Genomic DNA, 24613 nt, shown 5'->3' with positions numbered 1-24613 from the left:
CATCAATATTAAAATGGTTTGTGTATAGACTTGAAGAATAAATATATGTATCTATTAGTGATTAGTAGGTTTCTATGTGTGGAGCTAATAAACTGCTATGACAAAACACACTTCTAAGTAGTTACCTTACCATGAACACAAATAAGGGGCATGGATGTAACACTTCAAGCATTCCTGACTTTGGCTGTCTGTGGATGCATGAGTCAACTTCATGTGCTTGGTAACCCACAGTTCGAGAGGAAAATAGCTTAATATTCTATAAAAAGGAATTTCTGTAGACACTAGGGTTGTTCTGAACGTGGTGTTGAGAAACTTTCCCATTGGTTCCATCAGTATCAATCACAGCCGTTCATTCCACTTCTGTCACAGCTCATTCTTCAGTAAATAATTTAATTTATACCCAATTTTAACACACACAAAGCGCCAAACATGTCACGTGACATTTAAACCAATTTAGTCACTTAATTCTCAGAAATTTTCAGAGTATAAAAGTCACCAAAACATTATCTATATATGCTCCACAGATGATTTGAACTTATAATATAGCCACTTCAAAAACCTATCACAGCTACTTTATTCAAGAAATTGAGACATTATGCAGTGTGCTGAAAATTACTATAATAATGATGTTAATTTCAAATTAAATTAAATTAAAAGACAAGAATTTTAATTTTAAGGCAATGCATCATCCTGTGCAGTAAAAGTGTTATACATGGAGGGCATGCTCCCATTTAAATTTTCACAACAATTAAGACTGTGTTTATGTGAAACAAACCTTTCTGTTTCTTCACCTTTCTTGTCTCTTCTGCTCATTGTTTCTGGGAAAGTAAAATTGTCATTTGCATCATCAGATTCCAGTTTGATCTCCAACTTCTTGCGCTTTACTTCAGAATGCTCGTTTACCCAGGAACCCTGAGGATAAAGGCCAGAGAAATAGTTGTGTATCAAAAACACTGTACACACAAATTAGAAGATAAAAACCAAGAATCCGACCACTGTCCTGAACAGCGCATAAAGTTCAATAAGTAAAGGCTTACAAAATTTTATAAAGCTTTGCCATCCAGCCATGCAATAATATAGAGTGTCTGCATGCCAAGCTGAAACCACAACACATCCCAATTCAATGACAAAGTATCTGATGTAGAATAAAGATTCCTCCTAATATAGTACCCTGACTTATAAAGCTATAATAATGATCAGAAGCAGTTATTTTTGACCCAAAAGGTCATAATTTTATGGTAAAATGGTAGAAATTTATATAAATTCACAGGCATAGCTACACCTCATACCTGTCTTATGCTTCTTCCTTCCAGAATCAGACAAAGTGAAAGACTATGTGATCTATAACAGCATCATTTAACAAAAAGCACCACTAATCTTGAAAATTAAAACTGGCTACTCTTTTATTTAAAACTTGATTTGTTTCTTTACTAATTAAAAAAAAACCGGGGCACCGGGAGGAAAAAAAGTTGCTTACATATCCAGTAGATGAATACACAGGCATGCTGACATCTTACTTCTGAATAACAGAATCCTGTGTTTTATCAACAATTAATGTTATCTGAGTCTACTGTTATTGAATACTGTTACAAATCTATCACTGAGCTTAAGTAACCTGCAATGAAGGTAGATAGGGGAAAACATGTAAATCTGCATACATTCTTAACTTAGGCACTAAACAGAGGTTATGTTCAACATGCTTCAGCCATGTACCTCCTGTTAAAGAGTCATACAGCAGAGAAGCTGGGTGGACCTCAGAGAAGACCCTGGTATGGCAGTAAATAAACATTTTTTGCTATTTCCAGGAATTGATCCCTGGTAGCCAGTGTCCAGTAAACAAAAGAAAATGTGGGAAACAATTTTCTTTAATTTTCATTAAGGCAAAATCATTTTAAAAACGCAACTCACATTATACTGATATAACAGGAGTTGACCAGCAAAATCTGTTTTGGCTTACAGACCAAATATTCAACTGCCAATGAGGAAATACAGAAACAATTTTGTTCAAATGTACACACACGTATTTGCATGGAGGAAAGTAAGCAAATTACAAGAAATGTCACTGAGGTATTACACGCTCTACACAGCCAACCAATGACAAACACAGTCGCCTTTGCTTTTCATATATTGGATTCATACTACCAGATCCCATCAATAACAAACATGAAAGCAACCTATTTTCACGTTAGATTTTTGACATCATAATCATCATAGATTATTTACTTGTTATACAGCATGTTTCAAAAGTAGCTTCACAACTTGAGGGTAAGATGTTGGTGAACTGACAGGAGAAACATATAATTTCAGAACATAGAAATGTAGTCAAACACTTCAAGTTTTATGTCCATCGGATTTTTATGGTTCAATGTGACTTCCATTTGTTATGCGGCAGACGTCCCATCTGTAGTCAATATCTTGCCACACGCGGTGTAGCATCTCCGGTGTCACTTCAGCAACTGTGGCGGTAATTCGCGGTAATTCGAGTTCGGAGTTCGGCCACATTTGCAGGTAAGGGTGGCACGTACACTCGATCTTTAACGAATCCCCACAAGAAAAAATCTAAAGGTGTTAGATCCGGGGAACGAGGTGGCCATGCTATTGGTGCGGCCCGACCAATCCACCGACCTGGGAAACGGTTGTTGAGGTACTCGTGCACTTCTCCGAGGTAATGAGGGGGTGCACCGTCTAGCTGGAAGTGAATGCGTCCTTCCTGGTCATCTTCGTCAAGTTGAGGAATGTGGAACTGTTGGAGCATGTCCAGATACACAATGCCGGTAATGGTCTTCTACATGAAAAAGAAGGGGCCGGTACACTTTATCTTTGCTGAGGGCGCAAAACACATTAACTTTTGTACTGTCGCGAACATGTTCCAGGAAGGCACGTGGATTTTTCACTACCCCAAATCCTGCAGTTGTGGGTGTTGGCCTTACCAGTGACATGGAACGTGCTTTCGTCACTGAAAATTACTGAGTCCAGAAATCCTTCGTCGTCTTCAACCCGCCGCAACATTTCCGCGGTGGCGGTTTCCGGTACTGCAGTTTATGTGCATGAAACTTGATGTGTATGGCTAAATTTGTGCATTTAAAAATATTGCGCACGTCCTTTAAATAAATTTATATTCTCCTGCAAAGTTACTTTTGAAACACGGTGTATTTATCTCTTCATCTGCCTCTACCTTTTAAAGCTCATTATATTGAAAACTTCCAAATAAAAATAAAATCCTGGGTCCCTACAAAACACAATATTCTCACGCACAGTACAATCCCTACAATTTGCACTCTGACAATTAGAAGTCCAAAAATGTGCGTCCCTTAAACATCACTTTAAACAAAACAGTTCTAAAATTTACACATAATACATATTTCCAAATGGCATTTCAAAATTAATCTGAAAAAGTACAAAAATGCAAACAAGCAACTTTTGGCACTAATATTCTTCTTTCCCCTGAAATCAAAGGTCTTCTTGTATCTTCATTCTCCATGTAAAAATAATGAATTTGTACAAATGGGCTTCATATCTAACCCAGTACTTGGTTGGTCTCAGATTAAAGATAGTTTTTAAGGTTTACTGAAATTATGTACAAGTCAGGAACAAGTTAACAACCTTCACTATCATATTTTAAACAGAGTTTTATGGCCATCTGTGTTTTGCAAACGAGATTCACACTCAGGAAGTGTGGGAGCTGTATGGTATAAATAAATTATTAAAAAGCCAACTATACAGCGTGTAACTGTACAAACAATATTAAGAGAGTATAAATAATGTTAACTCTTCAGATTAACAGCTTCCACATTTCAGTTCCTAAAACAGTTTCTGCAACAGCAGTCATAATTTAATTTCAAACTAAGTGGTCACAACATAACTGCAAGCTTCAATGACATCACTGAAAGAGGAGAAGGGAAGACAGAAAGGGAAAAGGGGAGCAACATGACAAATAGACTATCTGTGCATGTACATTGTTACTACAAAAATTTTCCCCTTTTAATTTTGACACAATAAGTGGTATTTTCATGCACTGATTGCAACCTTAAACTGAATTTTGTGAAAATAAAAAAGACGTACAAAACAATGCAGGCACACGCCTTAACTGCATGCACTATTCCTACAGCCCAAAATGTTTTAATTTCACATCCCACGGTATACAAGAAACGAGTGGGTTAGCTCCCCACATGTGCTATCGCTTCATGGTCCTTCCTCTCTCCCATGGGTGTATCACTAATGGACATCCAGGCTCAGAGTTATGTTGCGGCCACTGTACAGAGGTCTGTGTGCTTACATTACTGTGCCTGTTTTAAAATTAACCCATTGACAGCATATCACTAGCTTTGATTATTTCTCTCAGTATGAAGAAGTCATTAAAGGTGTTTCTATGAAGTTCACTCATTTACAATAAATGTAAAACGAGCTTTAAATTGCATGAAACAAAAATACATTGTTTTTATTTCAGGTAATTTGATAATTTTTGTTAAAATAAATAGTTCTTCTACTGAGGAAATAAAAGAATAAAATAGTGGGTCAATGAGTTAAAGAGATTCACAGGACTATAATTCTCATGGACATCCCAATCTCTTAAAATTTCATAAGAGAAAACTCGAATTAAAACATACTTGTTCTGTGACACATGTTAGGAAATTCTTTATTTAAAGTTTCTGTACCAGACATCATACACTTCATCTGCTGATTAGTTCACTGGAGAAGAGATTTAGGATAATCATTGCAATTTTAAGCGTGTTTACAGGAAACTGTTTTGACATCTTAGAGAGATTTATGTACAAAGTATGGATTTGGACTAATGGCCAGCGATAATGTTTCTGAATGGAATGCTATGCAGCACAGCAATATAGCACACGAAACAAAGGGCTCACTGGGTGAATTTACACACCTCCTGGTCTGCAAATCTCACAGTTGACCTGGCTGCTTGCTGGAACTCCAGGTGATGGTCAAATCCAAGTCCAGAATCATTAGAGTTGTCACAAGGATCTACTGTTGTCCTCTCCTGTGTCCTTGCTGCCATCATTAAATTACAAAAACTTAGTCAGCATAATTCTCATTTAGCATTTTTTAATTCATTCAACCATAAATATGTCCTATGAAGGGAATTAAAAATACATGGGTAATATGGGAATATTTATGTTTCAAGATTGGCAACACTGCTTAAATCTGGTCATACTGTAGCTTAAGGTCAGACACATGTTCCAAGTGCAGTTCAGTTGTAGTCAAATTGTACTGACTGAGTGTGGCATATAGATGATACACTACATGTTTGCACCAAGGGCATCTCGCAGAAATTTCCATAACGGTTACCTAACAGTTTCCATGAAGCACGGCTTCACATTGTTTTGTTAATTTATGGATGTGTATGGGGATCCTTACCTGTCTGCATCAAGAAGCTGGATCAGCTATTTTTAAACAATTTCAATCCACTCATACATTGTTGCCATTGACATAGTGGCAAGTGTTAACTGGCAGCCAATTAATTCTTATTGGATCTCTGATCCTTCAATTCATTCAGACACCAAAACACACACTATTGCATGTTGCTTGTCCTCGGTGCAAATCTACTGTGGAACAGTCATCCCTATGACAAACCTGAACCACACTCACAGCATGTTACATTTGACCTTGACAACAACCAGGAACTTAACGCCATCACACAACATTTTACGTTACAGTGAGAACTGGAAATCATTAAAATAGGGCAAATAGGATGTAATGTCTGTCTGTAAATGATACGATAAGAAACTTAACAAAACTGCAGTTAGAGAATATAATCAATGAATTCAGTGAGAAAAGGAAGATGCGGTAACTCACAAGCCTGCAAAATGTTCTGTATCTTATTAGGAGTGAGAGTTGTTGTTTGTAAATTTTGTATACTTCCAAATGAAGACTGAAAGGGGGCCTAGTTCATGTATTTGCGGTGACCCAAATCCACCGGTTCCACCAATAAGTCTACATATGTCTCAATCATCCAAATAATCACAAATGTAGAGTGACAGTGTACTCACTATTCTCCTCTGCCTAAAACAAGGGTTCCCTTACCATGTGTGCACCTCAGCCTACATTACTTCCCCAAACTGTACATTTCTTCAGCACATTTAACTTCAAGATTGCTGAGACTATTGATAAACATGGAATGAAACCTGATCCCAGACACAGACTACCCAACAGGTTGTTCGTTGTCAATGTACAGTGCAATGAAAAGGGAGATATGTACACTATCAGATGCTAATTCTCACTACCAAGGTACAAAAACATGATGCAAGAGGCCCACCTCAACCACAGATTGTATCACAATCCATTAATGGACTTATCCTGTGTTTGATGATACTTCAGTTTCTCACAAAAGCAGCGAGTATGAACATGACTGTCTTCTGGATTGTTGCACGGTGTAATCTGATAGACGTTTCATGATGTTTCAGAGGTTCTTGCTGCCTACATCAATTAGGCAATGAACCTCTGAAATGTCAGAAAACATTATCAGACTATATGACACAACCCAGAAGGCAGTCATCTCCTTGTCATCTTCTGTCAAGTTTGAAGCTAATATGTCCATCAGTTTTCAAGTTACCGATACAAACTGTGACAGCCTCAGTAAAACACTAGAAATCAATAGCCTGTGCTGAACATCATCTTGGAGATCCAGAACTTCAACTGATACATTTAAATGACTACTCATTAGGTGCTAAATATTGTAGGAAATTTTTTCAAAAAGGAGGTGTAAGTATATTTGTATATAGAAATTTAAAATTTAAGACCATAAATTTAGAAGAATTTACTGTAGACAAGGACATCGAAGCGTGTGCAATTCAGCTGACTAAGAACTTACCAGGAACAAAAAAAAATTGTATACTAACTATTTACAGATCTCCTATGGGTAATTTTACAAATTTCCTGGAAAGATTAGATATGATTCTACAGAAATTATATCATGAGAGATATAATATAATTATATGTGGTGATATAAATGTAAATTATTTAAATGATGATAACAGAAAGAAGCAACTTGATGCTGTCCTACAATCATATAATCTTACTAGTATTGTAACATTCCCCACTAGAGTTGGCATCTCCTCATGCACTGTAATTGATAATTGTTTCATTGATATAAACAGTATTGGAAAATATGAGATATACCCCTCTATAAATGGTCTATCAGATCATGATGCCCAAGTATTAATACTTCATAAGGCACAGGAACAGGGAAAAGGATATCATACTTATATAAAACGGTTAATAAATAACGATACTATAACAGATTTTCAATTAAAACTAAGTCAGGAAACATGGGAATTAGTTTTTGATGAAAATGATATTAATAATAGTTTTAACACATTTTTAAATATTTTCTTAAAAATTTACTATTCCAGCTTCCCTTTGACACAGATAAAATGTAAACAGAAAAATAATTCTTGGATTACACCAGGAATATTAATGTCCTGTAAACATAAACGAGAACTTTATAATAAATTAAGGAATAATAAGGATCCTACTCTTAAAACTTATTACAGAAATTACTCTAAAATATTGACCACAGTTATAAAAGAGGCAAAAAGAATGGAGTATGATAAATGCATTCTAAATTCTGATAATAAAATTAAAACTACTTGGGGTATTATAAATAAAGAAGCAGGTAGAAATACAAATAGAGTTGAAATAAAAACACTAAAAATTGATGGTAAGAAGTTCAATAACCAACAAACTATTGCTGAAAAATTTAATAATTATTTTGTTAACATTGCAGAGAAAATAAAACTACAAGATATTAATAATCCCGTAATTGTAAATGATATTAATGATGATGAAAATTATATTCATTTCATGAACCAAGCTTTTTCTAATCCATACCCAAATATGAATTCCAAATGCTGTACGAACAAAGAAATAAAAAAAAATAATAAAATCCCTTAAACTAAAAAATTCGCATGGATATGATGAGATACCACCTATGATTTTAAAAATAAGCTCGTCATTTATAAGTTCACCTATAAATTATATATGCAATAAAATGTTAAGGAGAGGAGTATTTCCGGATAGATTAAAATATGCATTAATAAAACCATTATATAAGAACGGTGATATATATGATGTGTCTAATTATAGACCTATATCACTTTTAACATCTTTTTCAAAAATATTTGAAACTATAATGTACTCAAGAATTTTGGATCATCTCAATAAATACAATATTTTAAGTACTGAACAATATGGATTTAGGAAAGGATTAAAAACAGATAATGCAATCTATAAATTGACTACAGAGATTTTAAATGCCATGAATAACAAACAAATAGTGGGAGGCATCTTCTGTGATTTGGAAAAAGCTTTTGATTGTGTTGATCATGAAATTTTGTTATTTAAGCTTAAATTTTATGGTATCAATGGGAAAGATCACGCACTCTATGAATCTTACTTAAATAACAGATACATTAGAACAGTATTACATACTAATGACAGTAACAATACAGCCTCGGATTGGCTTAAAGTTAGATATGGAGTTCCACAAGGGTCTATATTGGGACCTTTGTTGTTTCTTTTATACATAAATGATTTACCCAGTATAATAACTAAATTTGCTACACCTATAATTTTTGCTGATGATACTAGCATCCTATTTTCTCATTCTAATACAAACGACTTTAATAAACACATTCATGCAACATTTGAAAATATAAATAGATGGTTTAGAATGAACAGATTATCACTAAACTTTAATAAGACACATTATATTAATTTTAAAATTAAGAGAAAAATGTCAGATACTGTCACAATAAGTTATAATAATAAATTCATCAATAATATCTTCTGTACTAAATTCTTGGGAATTATGATTGATGGTGCATTAACTTGGAAGAATCATATTGATCTACTTATTAAAAAATGGAGCAAGGCTTGCTATGTAATTAGAAATATGAAACCATATATGTCTATTTCAGTACTAAAGACAATTTATTATGCTTTCTTTCATTCCTTAATGAGCTATGGCATCATTTTCTGGGGAAATTCATCTAGTAGTTACACTATTTTTATCCTTCAGAAAAAGGCAATTAGAACAATGATGGGATGTAGCAATAGAGTATCGTGTAGAAATATATTCAAAGAATTAGATATCTTACCGTTGGCATCACAATATATATTTTCTTTATTATTGTTTGTATTACAAAACAAAACTCTTTTTCCATCAAACATTGACTCTCATACTATTGATACCAGACAGAGACAAAATTTGTATCTACCCCAAGCCAATTTAACTATTTATCAGAAAGGAGTTCACTATGCGGGTATAAAGATATTTAATAAATTACCCACAGAGGTTAAGAATACCTCAAATAATTTTAAAAAGTTTAAGGTTGCATTAAGGCATTTCTTAATTACTCACTCGTTTTACACTGTGGATGAGTACTTAATTGGATAACTATTGTAATAAAAATACTAATTATATTGTCTTGAATTTAGTACGCTGCTTGTCTAGATGTAATTTTTTAATGTATGTATTTTATGTTTTTATACTTGAGTTTGTGACGTGTTCTATATCCACTATTGGATTCTTCGAACTTGTAAATAAATAAATAAAATAAATAACACAATGTCAGGAATGTGTACATGGGTCTAAACATGACAATGGATGCAAGTAAGTGGTCAGTTTAAGCTCTGGTCATCTTCACTCTCAAGAATAGCTCCTGCTGAATGCAGGCCTATTGGATCTCAGAGTCATTACCAGCATACTGGTGGAGAAAGAAATTCTAATGTCTGCCATTCATTGAACTTTGGCCTTCTACTGCACAGTCCAAACATATTATTGTGCTATTTACCAAAGTCAACAGCCTGCAAAAAGCTGCAGCTACACAAAAGCACCTACAGATGACAAATCTATGACACTGATTCTACCACTGCTCATACTTTGCTGGTTTCAGTATTCAACATGCTAACTTACATTACAAGTAGACCTCAAAAGCATTACTCATAATGATGGACAGGTGCAGCAACTGAAAGGTTAAAAGCAAAACAGTACTAACTAATAGTCTGTTCTATGTGAGAAGGTGAACATAAAGTTTTGCAAATGTCAGAATGTGAAAAACCCATAAAACAAAGTTAAGCTTCCTTTTAAGTGCTTTGTGTTGTTGTTTTTTGTGTGCCGTGTATAAAATAGATTATGTGAATGACAGGTCTGTCTGCATGACCTCCAAAATTACTGAATAAATTTTGATCAAGTTTGGAACTGGGAAGCTACACTAAAAATTGAACAGTGAACCTCAAATGATACAGATTTTCTCAAACAAAGTTTGCTGTTCAGAAAATTTGTACAAACATAAAACGGTTGTCTAAATTAAAATCTCCTGATCAACCATGTAGATCAACTACTGATAAGAATGTATTCTTAAAATATTAGAGGGAATAAATAGAAGAGAAGTACAATACGACAATATGCCACCAGATACTTTCAGACTTGTTAAACATGAATGACTCAGGAGAAAAGTACTATACATTATTCTCACCTTGTCTGGTGTACTCAGTAAACTAAAACAAAAGGATAAACAAAATGCACTTAAAAGAAATCTGTTGTAAAGTATATACAAAAAGCATGTCTGATGTATTCCCTATTCAAATGGTCTCAAATATTAGATGGCTTATCATTACTACTCTTCAGCTTTGCATTTAAATATCCAATTCAAAGTCCAAGAAAATCAGGAGAAAAAATGAACCTTTCAGCAAAATAAAATGTGAAGGAATGAACTGGAAACAAATAACTCAAGAAGGCATAAAGTGGAAGATTTCGTAAACACGGATCCATAAAAAACAGAGCATTTGGTGGTCAGCTGAGTAATTCAACTTTTCAAAAAAGATTGTATCGTGAATTGCCTGATATTTGGAACGCATGCTACATGATTTTATGACTAACTGGTGAGTAACTTTAGCTACAAGTTAATGGTTCATATCCACGTGTGTTCAATCCTTAGCCTGGAGACTAGCTATCAAAAATAGGTTTTCTCTGATTACCTCAGTCCATGCAACTGCAACCTTTGCAGTTGACATAATGCTGTTAAATAAACTAAGAAAGAAACAGGAGTGATGGGATATTACAAACGTGTACAAATTCCATACAGTACACATTTTAATAACTGATAAATATAAAAATGATGGTGGCTAAACTTTTGCAGTTATATTTATGAGAAACAAAAAATAGCCTTTAACATTATGTTATGCATCTTGCCAAATGTGCTTGAATGATCACGGTTTGAATCAAAGAAATGTTGTATGAAGCAGAAACACAGTAACTTTTGTTTCCAACACGAATTTGAGGGCAAAAAATGATACTACGCATAATAAACTCTTCAGAGGCACTTGAATACTGTAATGATACAAAGGAAAATCCAGTAAGAGTTGATGAGGTGGACCAAGAAATACTGAGGACAGGGAATCAATTTTATAACAATGTAGACTGATGAATTAATTTATTTTGTATAAAATTCACTAAAATGTGGACCAATTTCACCTCTAACAAAATCTCTTCAGTCCCAAAATTGGACATTCAGTGTGTAACCCTTTTAGACCCAACCAATCAAGAATAAAAAAAATTCTTTGGAAGTAACAATTTTCAGAACAATAAGGATATGGAGGTATAAAAAATTAATTTTCATCTTCAGCTCAGTACCTTAATATGGCAGAAGCATTCTGGATTTGAAGGAGCTGTGTAATTTACTGTATCTGCATCAGTTTAATGTGTTCCCAATTACACTCAAATTTTGTAACAGTCAATTGAAAAATATGTTTTACACAAAACTTGTACAAAATCCATGTAATATTTTTAAATACAGTAACCTAGTAGCAAAGTTTTAATTGATGCCATTCAAAATTCCTAATTTCTAGATATAACCGACATTTTTGGTAGCAGATTCTAGTAAAATACCTAACAGAACTGTATGCGTGCAAATACAATTAACAATTAACGTTTTCTGAATTATCCTGAGGAAAAGGGGTCCACATTACATCTGGGATAATACACTACCCTCCACCTCATCTTACATCCTTAAAGTAAGATATTAAGTCATGCAACAGAGTAGCCACTACACTAATCACGTACAGGTGGAAAAATTAAAAACAACTCATTCCCTGCAAGCACAAAAGGAACACTTCAGCGCACCACAAATCTTGCACATGCAACACTATTATTACACAGCAACATGGTTTGATTATTTGTTCAGAAACTAAGCCAACTTCAATTACATGCAAATCAACATGGTCAAACATAACTCCGCAGCTATGTACATATTACAGCTACACGACTAACCATACCATCAGTAATGCAAGCATGACAGATGGTCAAACTTCTAGCATGGGAACTTGCATCATCAGAAATTTGATGCGCCAAAACTTTTTAAAGAATATTGAGGTCATAATATTATATAATGTAAACAACAAGCTAACAGTGCAAATCTTTGAGGTTATATCTAATAAATAAATAAATAAGACTGCGTGTACACGCACACCATCTGAAAATTGACTGTTTAATCTGATGATAAGAAGACAATCAATACTGCTTCAGGAAAACCAAAACGTTGAGCCATACAGGATACAAACATTAAGCAACAGGCATTTTAAGTATGTGCTGCTGATATTATGTACACATGTAACTCAACACACTAGCATCCATTCAAACAAAAATGCATGCCTACAGGTAGAAATGGAGGGGACAGGAAGTTTAAAATTACATTCCAAACTCGAGACCATAAAAATACTCATTTGTTTCACCGCTCTCAAATTGAGGAATCTTCTTACATATTCAACACACACAATAATGAAAAGGATTAGAAGGGAACTGCATGTTAATGATTCATGTCACATTATTCTATTAACTGTCAGATTAATTAGGCAAGTCTGACTGATATTTGAATAATTTAACAACACTTTTCAATTGTGTTACACATTAAATGAGACAATGTAATTATCATAAATAATTATGAAAGGATGCAATCAAGGCATATTGAAAGGCCATATGCCAACATTTTCTTACAGACTAAGGAAAATCATATGAACTTAATATCAGGACAGCCAGTAGCCCATGTGAGATTCAAACCTGCTACTGTCCACAGACCAGGAGAAAAGCCCTGCAGGGGGAAGTCGTTTCTGGGGCGATGCAGGGGGAATGTTTACTATCAAGTGGACTAGAGGGCTGCTATTGGTAGGAAGTGTGATACGTCAGAGTTTTACACTACTACACACAGACTGAAAACATCAAGCAGTTAAATGTGGCGTGTATTGAGTGCGTCTGTACTGTGTTCTGTGGGTGTTGTGATAATATTCTAGATTAAATCACTGTGCTACTGTGAGGTAATCTTAATGCTGTAACCATTAGAACACATGAAAGCCTGTTGTCTGTTGTTCGTTCAGTGGTTGTGGAACGAATGCTTTTAGGATGGGTCGTCACTCCGCGAGAAATCTTGCGCATGCGCGTATATTGAATTCCTATCAGGGATTTTCTCCTCGTCTGTGGACTGTACATGCCACATACAAGTACAGTTTTACCACTATGCCAACCTTCTTAATTTTATGTACTACAGAATAAGATGAAATAGGATGAATATGAAGCATGAATCTGTATGGATGTACGAGGAAGGAATTTTCACCCACTTTGAGATACAATCCTAAGGAGAGTGTCAGAAAATCGCAACCTTCTGCCTGGATAAATATCTGACTGGGAGATGAGTCAGGTACACATACTTCACATTATAAAAGTGTTCAAAATATTCAATTTAATTTTAACGCACTTTACTAATTCAGGCCAATCTTCAACCAACAACATTCACGTTAACGTGAACTGCTTGCTAGCCGATTAAGAGTGGTAAAGAGGAAGGAGAACAGAACAATGTGTAGGTGGCGGAGCAGGCATGCTAGGAGAGAAGGGAATTTTCTTTTCATTTACATAACTCCACTCTCTGCAACTTTGTGGAACAAAACTGTGACAAACAGGAGTAAATGGCCAACATCAGCCGGTTATATCTCACCCGAGGCAAGTGGTTATGTGATGGAATTATTCATTCAACACTGTCGCTAAGTAACCTCGTAATTCCGTTTATTAACCAAAAACTTCAGTACTGTCACAAGCTAGATAACCACTGGCCTCCGTCAAGATATATATTACAGATGTGTTAACCTACCCTCTACTCAAGGTATTATTTTAGCATTTATCTGTAGTTCAGGGAAAATGTTGTGAGACATGACAGTCATTTGCAACCAGAATTAGACCCACACATACTCCAAATACTGGTCATACATGTTAATACATAGCTTAGAGAATGAAGGTGGGGATTCTGAGATGGAGGTAAGTGCGAGACTGACCTAACAAACCTGTCACAGCAAACCAGTTTCAGGTAACATATTCATTGAGTGTCTGGCGACTTCATGTCAATACTTCAAACCCCTTGAGATTATTTCAAGTCAGAAATATGTGAACAGGATGTCCAATTCTCAATGGTTATGGAGAATGGATAGTTTAAATTCAAGATGATCCTTACAATGAACCTTACGCAGAACATCAGGGGTATTCATGCTTCCTCATCGCCACAAAACATGGTTACAGATGTTCTTCCAGTGTGACAAATCACCCCTACGTTTCAGTTGACACATGAAGAGGTGAGTACCTGAACGTAGACGTCTGCACGAGTCCGACGGCCGGCCCTGGTTCAAATGCTAGCAATCAAAGATTTATGAATATTTCGGGGTTTCTCGGGGCATCCTGTTTTCGTAAAGAAAGAGTTATTCTTCGCTGCACCCAAAACTTGGCATCCAGTTGCTTTGTACCATACCTCAAACGCAAAAAGAACCTAAGATGCTTTTAAAGAGTCGTTAAATAATTCATACAGGTATTACTGGCATTTATGTATTAAAAGAAAAATGTTTTTGTGATACGATAGTCAGGGAAGAATGTAAAATAGATCGGGCTTCATGCGGGCTGGATTAAAAGAAAGTCGGGCTTAAGTGTGGCGTGGGTACCATTACATGAAGATAAACGTTAGGCTCGGGCCAAATGATCCTCAGGTCGTGTAAAATTCTAAAATTACGGGAAGTTCCCTGAACGATAGATTGGTTGTGGTGTTCCGCAGAATTAACCACTGCGGTCTCTGGACCTCACTCCCCTGCATTTTCATGAGAAACACAAGCGCAAAGTAAACAGAAGACAGGAACTACACAAACACATTTTCAGTGTCACAAGACGCAATCCTGAATTTCAAAAGATAGCAGCTCCATAACCATTGAGAATCGAATCCATGTTCGTGTGACGTTTTTGACACGGAAAGACCTCAGAAGTACTGACATAAAATCATTATTAGACATTCTATATATCCCTAATGTCAATTTCATATAAGCACAAGCCATTGTCTCCAAAAGCAACTTTAGAATTTTTTACCTTTCCTTTTTAAACTAAATACAACCTAACCAAAATTAATGTAGTCCCCCACTTACCTTTCAGTTGCTTTCCTTCAACCATATTGCTTCAATGCTACGATTTTCTTCAGTATAAATATTTAAATTATTGTCTGAATTTAAAACTAGTAAGGTATGGAGGACTTAAAATGGCATAATGTTCAGACCGAGTGTTATGAAACTTGATCAATTGTCTTATAATATAAATGCCTGCAGTGAACCTGGTGATAAGACGGTCAGATACGAAGATGGCTAAAAGGATGTGTAACACCTGCACAAATTTTCATGTATCGGGTTATAAATTACGCTGAGGTTAGGCGTAGTGGAATGACACAGAAGGAGAGCATTTGCAATAAATCTTCAGCCGCTGTGTCCAGTTTATAGTCCATAGCTTATATACACCTATTCTGAATGCACCTTTTGCACGAAGGTATTTATATTCCCACGGCACATTTCCTTGGCAACAAGCTTGTTTGTTGAGGTGTTGCTTCACCTGGAATTTCGCGGAAAGTGGTTGTCCATTGTGGACCGAAAATGGTTGAAAAATATTAGAAAGTCCCTTGGTACAAACCTTCGTGATGGCGCAAGTCATACATCAGAACACAAACATTTAAGATCCAAAATCTCATCTAGTTATAGGAGCGGTTTTTCCATTTTATTTACGTCAAATATAATTCTTACGGCACAAATCGTACGTTTACAGTGTTACCACTTGCTATATAGAGCACACAGAAATTAATCTCGGCATGTTTAATTTATCATGCGATTATAAATGAAAAAACACTTTATAATACGCTGAATCCTGAATCAAATAAATATCTGACCTTGAAAACAATAAAGTCGCGATTTGATCGTCAATTTGTGTCACAGTTTGATCTGATTGTCAAATGTGTTACAATTTAATACGACTGACGTTTTATCGAACCAAGTCAGTGTTAAATATAATCAAAATCTGTTAAGTATTGATAAACACACACGGGCAAATAACATGGAAACACATACAACAGTGCTTGCATACTGTCACATAATAGGGATCTGAGGTCGTACGGTACCAAATTCCAACATGAAAAGAGGCTGATAAGGGTCTGGTGCATAAAGCGAGCAAACACGCCTCCACAATTACATAACGCATGCAATATTCCGCAAAACACCTCTATTAGCAGATACAGTACACAAGGACACTCCAACTGGCATGACGCAGCTTGCAAATTAACACGTTGCCTCAAATCTGAAAGCTATTATACCGAACGTGGCAGTTAAATGGTTAGCACTTCTGCTTCAACTACGATTTCAGCCCCTGCCCACACGCCTGTTTATCGCGATTTTCCTCGGTCCCTCAAGCTGACCGAGCACTTCGATGCAGCGGAACCGTTTCATGTTTATATTCAAGGCCCAAAAGGTTCTGGTTTGGGCCTGTTTTGGCCGAACTGCTTCTTCTCGTGCAAACGAAGAATCAAAGACGACAATGTTTAGCTCGTTACTACCGAAAACCCAGCAATATCAATCAGGTTTCAAGTCTACCTCGTGCCGTCAGATCATATTTTTACATAAACAATTATTACAAATACGTCATAAGTCATCAATGACGTCACTACTAACAAATGTCCGTAACCGTCAATTCTGTTTCGCCTAGATTATTAACTTCCTTGTCTCGTAAACATAAATGTTACGCTGAAATTATTAAGGGCTCCCATCTTTACCTGAACGAGGTTTTGGTTGTCACTTTTATTTCGGAATTAGCTAAGTATGTCCATGTTAAGTGAGTTCCGTATCATCACGTCATGGGGCGTCCTCAGGGCAGATGCGAATATACTGAAGGAGCAATGTAAGACAATCGACAAGACGAATTCTTGCCTCATTTATTCACCTTTACGACAAGGATGTAAACTGCATCCGACTCGCTCAAGATATGGATCTGCAGCTTGTCACTGGTAAACAAGATAATGAATGAGTTGCGGGTTCAATAAAACACATGGAATTTCTTGAATACCTACGCGACTATTAGCTTCTGAATAATCAACCTATGCTTTGATGTAAATTCCAAATCTATGATACAATGTACGTAAAATGTATGAGTATATGGCCAAAAACGTTTTTTGTAGTAGAGGTAAAACTCGACTCTTCAGTTTCACGATCCTACCAGAAAAAATGGCGCAGTATCCGCAGCACAGGAGGCTTGACGGGCTCCAACAGCCGAACTCGGCAAGGTGAACAGAAATCACAAAATCCCTTACGGTAATCAAACCACAGTCATTACAGCCTCCCACTTCAGTACGTGCTCCACATACACGTAACCTTGTTCCTGGATGGAGCCATCGCTTTACCACCAGACACACATCTCCCTGTGCCTTACTGGGAATCGAACCAGACCATACAATCCACAACCTAAGACACCACTGAGCCGTCACTTCTCACAAGAATGTTGGATAAAGATGAGTGGGAGGGCCTATCAGTAAAGCGACTACACACATAATTTTCATATCTAGAGTCAACGTTTCATTCCTACAGATGAAGTGAATTCAACACGTTCTCACCGGATATGAGTCGCTGCTGGCCGACAGCTGTTCGCTTTGTGGCCAATCCTTTCATAACCTTCCGATTAACTCGTGGGGTTGGTAATCCTACAGTCAACTTCATTGCACCTGAAAGAAAAAAAGAAACATTAGTGTTCTGGTCCGAGGGACGAAGCACGGGAAGAGAGGAGGTAGATTAACAAAAAGCGACAGCCAACCAGGAGGCCACTGCTCAGATGGTATATACAGTAGGGCCCCGCTTTTCGGCGCTCCGCTTTATGGCGATCCGCTAATATGGCGCTCAACAGCTGAGTCAGAGAAGTGCGTCCGGCGCCATTTTCTCGTCGCTGATTCAGTCTGTTTACAGCTTTTGTGTGCTCCGCGTCTCTCTGTATTTCTGGCAGTTTTTCCGTTATTACAAACTGTATATTTATATAATATTTTTGTGTTACTACAGTGTAATTACAATGGCGTCTAAGGGTAGTAGCGATAAAAAGAGGAGTCGTAAGCCTCTTACTTTAAATGCCAAGTTAGAGATGATTAAACTTCATGAACAAGGCATGTCTATGGCTTCCGAACCATCACCAAAACGAATAAGATTCGTTGAAGAGTCAGATGATGAAGATGCGCCATCTCCTTCATCCTTCCTACTATAAGCATATCAATTTTCAAATTTATATTCACCAATCACTATAAGCTGAGGACAATGTGTGTATTACTGATATTCATTTTAATTTCATATCGTTTTCTTAGGCTTAGCGCTATTGTGCACTTACTATATGATAGTGTAACATCTTATTAGGCTTTGATATGCATTTGCAAGTGAAATAAGGCAAAGATCCGCTTTTCGGCGATTTTCGCTTTACGGCGGGGGTCTGGTCCCTAACCCGCCATATAAGCGGTGCCCTACTGTAACCACCCTGAAAATATCCCTCCGCGGTAAGAAGCCGGCGACAAATGGCCTATGCTCTGTGACGTAGAGATAATCTTCCCACAGCAAATTATATTTCAATTTACTAATACTCTCAAATTCTCAAGAGAATCAGCAGGTATATTGCGCATGCAGATAGCCACCACCCACATCACAGTCTCCACATTCCTTCTTGGTCTAAAGAGCTTGGTTCTGAAGAAGTACATGAGGTATCACTTTATTTCTTAATCTGAACCTTTGTTTTCTCTCTGCGGTTTCTCAATTCAAACCCCGCCTTTCCAAGAAAGATATACATGACTTGAAACACACTCTTCTGGATGAATATCTTTAGTGTGTAACATGTCAGTCAAAACACAATACTTCCACTGTCGCTTGACAGGATAACACTTCGTATCTTTTCAAAACCTGAATTCCCAAGTTGCCATAACTTAAGCACCGAAAGAGTTAATGACGCTTCATCTACTTCAGTGGTTATTTACAACTGAATGAGACAGTCTATTTTTGAACAAGGGGCTCACACCTGTAAGCTATATTTTCTTTTTTTCTTTCGGTACGTATTTGGAAATAGGAATGGGTCAAGATGTATCGATATATAGACGTGTGTGCAAAGCCGGGACAAGGGGTGGGCAAGTAAGGCACGTGCTGCACTACTAGAATACCTAGAAAACTCGTGTTTGTTCTTATTTGATGCAAACTTTACTGGAAGTAGTTTAAAACACCAAGTTATAAAACATAAATAACAAAACAAGCCACGATACTGCAAACAGCGGAAGGCAAAACTGGTGTGAGAAATATAAAGGATATCTTTGTACTAAAGTCAAATGTTCCCCACACAGGAACAGGAGCGATACGCATCCACAGATCACCTGCCTACCGGGCCAACAAGCCAGAAGGACTTAACTCTCGCATGCAGTAACACGTGTTTGCGCCAGCCGAGGCTGTCACTGAAAAGGCGGCGCAACGAGTGGTCTAACTACTCAGTCGCACTAACTGAAGTTTTCCGTGATTTTCCTCAGTTGTAAGGCAAGTGCGCCGGCCGCAGTGGCCACGCGGTCTGAGGCATGGACCTCGTGCGCCTGACTGCTGCAACCATGGGTTCGAGTCCCACTCAAGGCATTGATGTTTGTCCGCGTCCTTTCTCTTCCAGTCTGATGGATAAAGACTGGCCACGGAAGGCAAGGCGAAACCACCGTGGTATCTTCGCAAGTAACAGCCCCGTAATGGGGCTGCAAACCAATCCCAGGATTGATGACAAAAAAGGGGGGCAAGTGCCAGGGTATAATTCAAAAGGAGCACAGCTCGCCTTCCCCAAGCCATGATTCTTGATAAGGCCTTCAGCTGGAGTGACTCCCCCCCCCCAGGTCGTAGAGGTCATCAGCCAAAGTTATCCTAACACTTCTGGTTTAAAATCCCAGAGAGACATCCAACCAAGTTTCAGGTGGAGTAATGTCCCACCAGTAGCAACAGCCCCTAGGTTGAAAAGTCGAGGCCTTCCACCACGACGAATTCCCGTCAGCGTAGGCACGTACCTGTTATAGTTTTAAGACACTGTTTACAATTTCCAGCAATGCGTTTCTTACGCAGGAATGGTGTAAGGGACGATGTCTTGCGCTTGCGCAGGACTCCGCCCTTAGCCTTTTGATTGGTTGGTTTGACACGTGTTTGATTGCAGCAATATGCATGATTCTCGTGGCCTTGGCAGCTGGAGCCGAAATATGTAACTTGATAAGACAGCGATGCTTTGTGTACTTAGGATGCAAATTCACTTCCACCCCCGTAAGGTAAAGCTTATTTCTCCTTTGCTCATTTGTATAGTCAGGTTTGCAAACTTATGACCAGATCGACATTTTAGCAGAGCAATAATACGATGACATCTCTTCTTTTGATAACAATTGATGGCATGTATATGAGTACATAATTGTCACGAAGAGGTCTCGGTATTTGAATAAAGGCTGACGTCACGGGGACCTTGAGTTGCTTCCGTAAACTAGTTGCGCAATACTAACGTGCTAAGTCCCCTCGTCTGCATACAAAGTGGTTATTGAATCCCATTCTTAACCTCCGCATAATACTACGCCCAACGACTGGAATTTGACATAAAGTTACACATTTTTAAGCTAATTTATAGTGACCGGCTCAGACTGAACCAGGTATAACATTAATAGGTCAAATCAATTCAGTAGAATTCAATACGAACTTTCATATTTGTTACTCGAGTAAGACCCACTGGTTGTCATACCATTATAGCGATGCTTGACAACAAGCAAGTTAAAAAAGCACTCGCTATTATTAAATTATACGCTGTAGCTCTCATTTCCAACCATGTTATCAAATCGGCCTAGACGTGTTTGTAACATGCAGCAAAACAAATTTCACGAAAACATGTTTTTTTTATTTATAAACACATCAAAATACTTCGAATGGTCACCATGTTATGTTACACTTTCTCACAAATATCTTATTTAAAGTAACAAACGATTTTACAAGATATGATCACAAATTAGAAACATACGATTATCTTCCCGGCAAAGTTTCCAACAATAAAATGCATTAAGACTTCCTCACTCCAGTGTTCTTGCAATCAGTATACATACGACTCGACTCATGAAACAGCCATAAACGGCACATACACACCCCTGCTGACATGTTGCGCCACCTTCCACTTGAAATAGTATCTTGTTTGATGGTACTTCCATATTATTTACTGGAAGCAAATCGAAAGGGCAGTTATAGGACAGTATTCTTGCTCTGTATAGGTAAATTCCGGGTTGAAGCCTCGGTATATGGGGCAGATGTCCTAAGTTCCTTCGTGGTTCTCCTCAATCCTTTCACATAAATACTGTCGTATATTAAAACATTCAAAGTTAAAGTTTGTTCCGAATCCATCATTATCACATTATTACACTGCCATTCAATGCAAAACAAACCTATGGATCAAGAACTGATTAATTAATCCATAGATCAATCAATGGCTTGACGTAAGATATAAAAATTTAATCTGGGATACTGTTCTCCGTCTCTTGAAGTCTGAACCTTGACGAAGACACTCCCCCCGCCCCAATTACCGATATGGAAACACACCTCCGGAGTAGACGACAAAGAACATAAAAACGTAAATCTATTGATTACAGAAAGAAAACAAAGCGAAACGATTAATGCAGGAGATAAGTGGCAGCAGGGAGACTACTACGAGCTTACGTAGCTTGCAAATAATCAGTAGTAAACTCAAGCGTAGGCCAATGCGCTCAGCATCGCTTGTGCTAGAGACTACAGCTTGGGAGCAAACACGGTAATAACAGCTTGAAACTGTGACTTCGTTGTCAGGATAGGCATTGATAAATGCAATTAAATTTCTGAAAGTGAGTACAGGTTCTGATCGTGAATACGCCACGTTCGTACCTGGACAGGTTTTGCGCAACCTGCATGATCAGCGGCCTAGCAGCAAGGGTGAACTAAAAGATGGATATCTTCCGGGTTGTAGAACTGCGTAGTTTAGTAGAAGTTTACCAATGTTTCAGAGGTCCTTGCTGCCTCTATCATGAAGGAAACGAGCAAGCCTACACCACGTCTTCATTACAGTTGATCTGACGATATAACTTCCCAAATTACAGTGGAGTTCTGATTATCTAACCTAAACAAATGGAACCGAAAGTCGGTCGGATATGGTCGGATATTGTCTGATAACACAGCTTAAATTTGTAAATGAAAGGGTTTGTTTTTTGAATAAATCAGTACTTCTGGCACCAACCGCATCGACACCTAACGTCCACAGGATCAACCGGACCGAATTTTTAAACCCTCAACCCAGGTTCGTACCCTAGGGTTACAGACAAAGTTCCATGCCCATATACAAATGGTAAAAATTCTAGATATCACTATTATGCAACGTAAGACCCATGAGATTTCAGTTTGGTAGAAGTTCGCCGACGTATAGGACATCTAAAGCTCTTCCTCCAAGACCGGTAGTAATTTCGTCTACGTGCCTCTTTCTGTGAAGAGGTTCAGAATGCGTGTAGGGCGCTGCTACGCCATCAGGACGTGGTGCTTATAAACAGCCGCGCTCTTAACTAAAATAACCGGATGAAGAGTGGAAATAACGAGACAAGCGGCGCAATATCTGGTGATAGTGCGACGAATTTACGACCAACCTTCGCCAACACGAAAAAACGTTCCGAAATTATTTTCTTTTAGGACAGCAGGGCAGAATCTAACTCATAAAACGCTAGGGGTACATGCCTTCATTACATCTGTTCCAAATTCATACTACAGTAAAATAAGCCTAATAATATGCAAATCTAGTGTCTAAATATGCTGCGTGGGACTCCGAGAGGCGTTAGTAACATCACAAAAAAATCTAAACTAAAAAATAATGCACGAGGAGCTATCAAATAATTTACGAGAAACATTCGGTATTGTTGAACTGAAAAACAGGAAGTTAAGTAATAATATTGTGACTTGCCTAATGAGACTTCTGTGTAAAAAGAGGAAAAAAGTCCAATACATATTACAGTCACCAAAAGGAAATAAAATCTATAACACACCCTGGTGGTAAAACGCCACTTTCTTCCAGATGTGGGAAAACGTAACACACAAATATTATAGATGCGTGAGTGCGTGCGTACGTGGAGATATCCGGCATCAGTCGTATCAAGGCCTTCGGTTTTCGATATTCATCTGTTCATCTTTTGGTACGTTGCAATCTAATTGGCTAGCAGAAACATATTAATGATATATTTTACACACAATCTCTCTTGTCGATGCAATATCGTTTTTTTTAAAAAAATAAACTACCATAAACCTCCTATGAATGTCGTTAATGTTTCTCCCAACTCAGAAGTTCGCACGGTCAAGCCGTCTGTCCCACGCACCATACTTCGATCGACCTTGACTGAAGCGGTCACCGCACTAGACACGTTCAAACAGCATTTGCGTAAGAGGTCATTCACCCGGCTAATCTGATTACGAAAGAGCGAATTCCAATTAATTTATAACCCGAAGACTGTTGATCCAGAATGCGGCCAGCTCCATATTATTTCCGGAAAAACACAGGCACCGTCTCAGATATTGCATCAAAGGGCACGCCTCGAGGAAGGAAATATGGTCTGGATTTATTAAGCTCGCAGAGAAACAGAGGAAGAATCTTCTTCCATTTTGACTTAGTACAGTGTCTTTTGACGATTTTAATGTGCATTACGTGTATTACGCACGTTATGAAAAGAATAGAAAATCTGAAAGCGAATTTGTCAAGAACTGTTTCTTTCCCAGACAAATAATTGCACAGTAGTCCCTATTATCTAACATAAACGCGACCGAAGGATGGTCGGATAATACGAAAAGACGAGAGTAAATATCAATTTACGATATTATTAAATTTCTACGAAAATACAATAAGGTGCCACCAAATGAAAAAATATCGCAAACAAAAATAGTATTTAGCGGTGTGTGGTGGGGGAGAGTGATTCATTCCGCTACAAGCTGAGTTGACGGACTGTCGATCAAATGGATAGTTCCGACACGGCACGTCGGATAAAACGAAATGAATGTCGGATATCCGAAGGACGGATAATTAGGACTGCTGTATGTCTACTACAAAAATTAAAGCTTTAAGCAAACAATAACTAAAGCAAAGACCGAAAAGGAGTGCAAATTTCACTTCAGTAATGGGATAATAACAATGCAAAAACTCTATTGAAGTATGGTGTTTCAAACTTAATCGTTGAAAGCCAGTCACCCAACAATGAAAACTGAA

At 37.4% G+C, this 24613-nt stretch overlaps 1 protein-coding gene across 6 annotated transcripts in view; it reads right to left on the bottom strand.

Moving 5' to 3' along the window:
- Nucleotides 1-24613, bottom strand: part of NFAT (nuclear factor of activated T cells 3) — a 118236-nt gene that overhangs the window by 34847 nt on the left and 58776 nt on the right. For 4 of the 6 annotated variants that reach the window (XM_022066716.2, XM_022066733.2, XM_022066724.2 and 1 more), the window contains 3 exons: nucleotides 17955-18062; nucleotides 4883-5007; nucleotides 776-912 (listed from right to left, as the gene is read on the bottom strand). In XM_022066716.2, coding sequence (XP_021922408.1) covers nucleotides 776-912; nucleotides 4883-5007; nucleotides 17955-18062 — 370 coding nt within the window. Of the gene's footprint in view, nucleotides 1-775; nucleotides 913-4882; nucleotides 5008-17954; nucleotides 18063-24613 lie in introns of those variants that run through there. The other 2 variants (XM_087353580.1, XM_022066750.2) reach the window with 2 other exon arrangements.

Source organism: Zootermopsis nevadensis, unplaced genomic scaffold, assembly GCF_977971745.1.
Source record: "Zootermopsis nevadensis isolate Lab colony 2312 unplaced genomic scaffold, Znev_1.0 Znev_ptg000022l, whole genome shotgun sequence".
NCBI classification, from domain to species: Eukaryota; Metazoa; Arthropoda; class Insecta; order Blattodea; family Termopsidae; genus Zootermopsis; species Zootermopsis nevadensis.
This window is presented reverse-complemented; position numbering and strand designations above follow the sequence as displayed.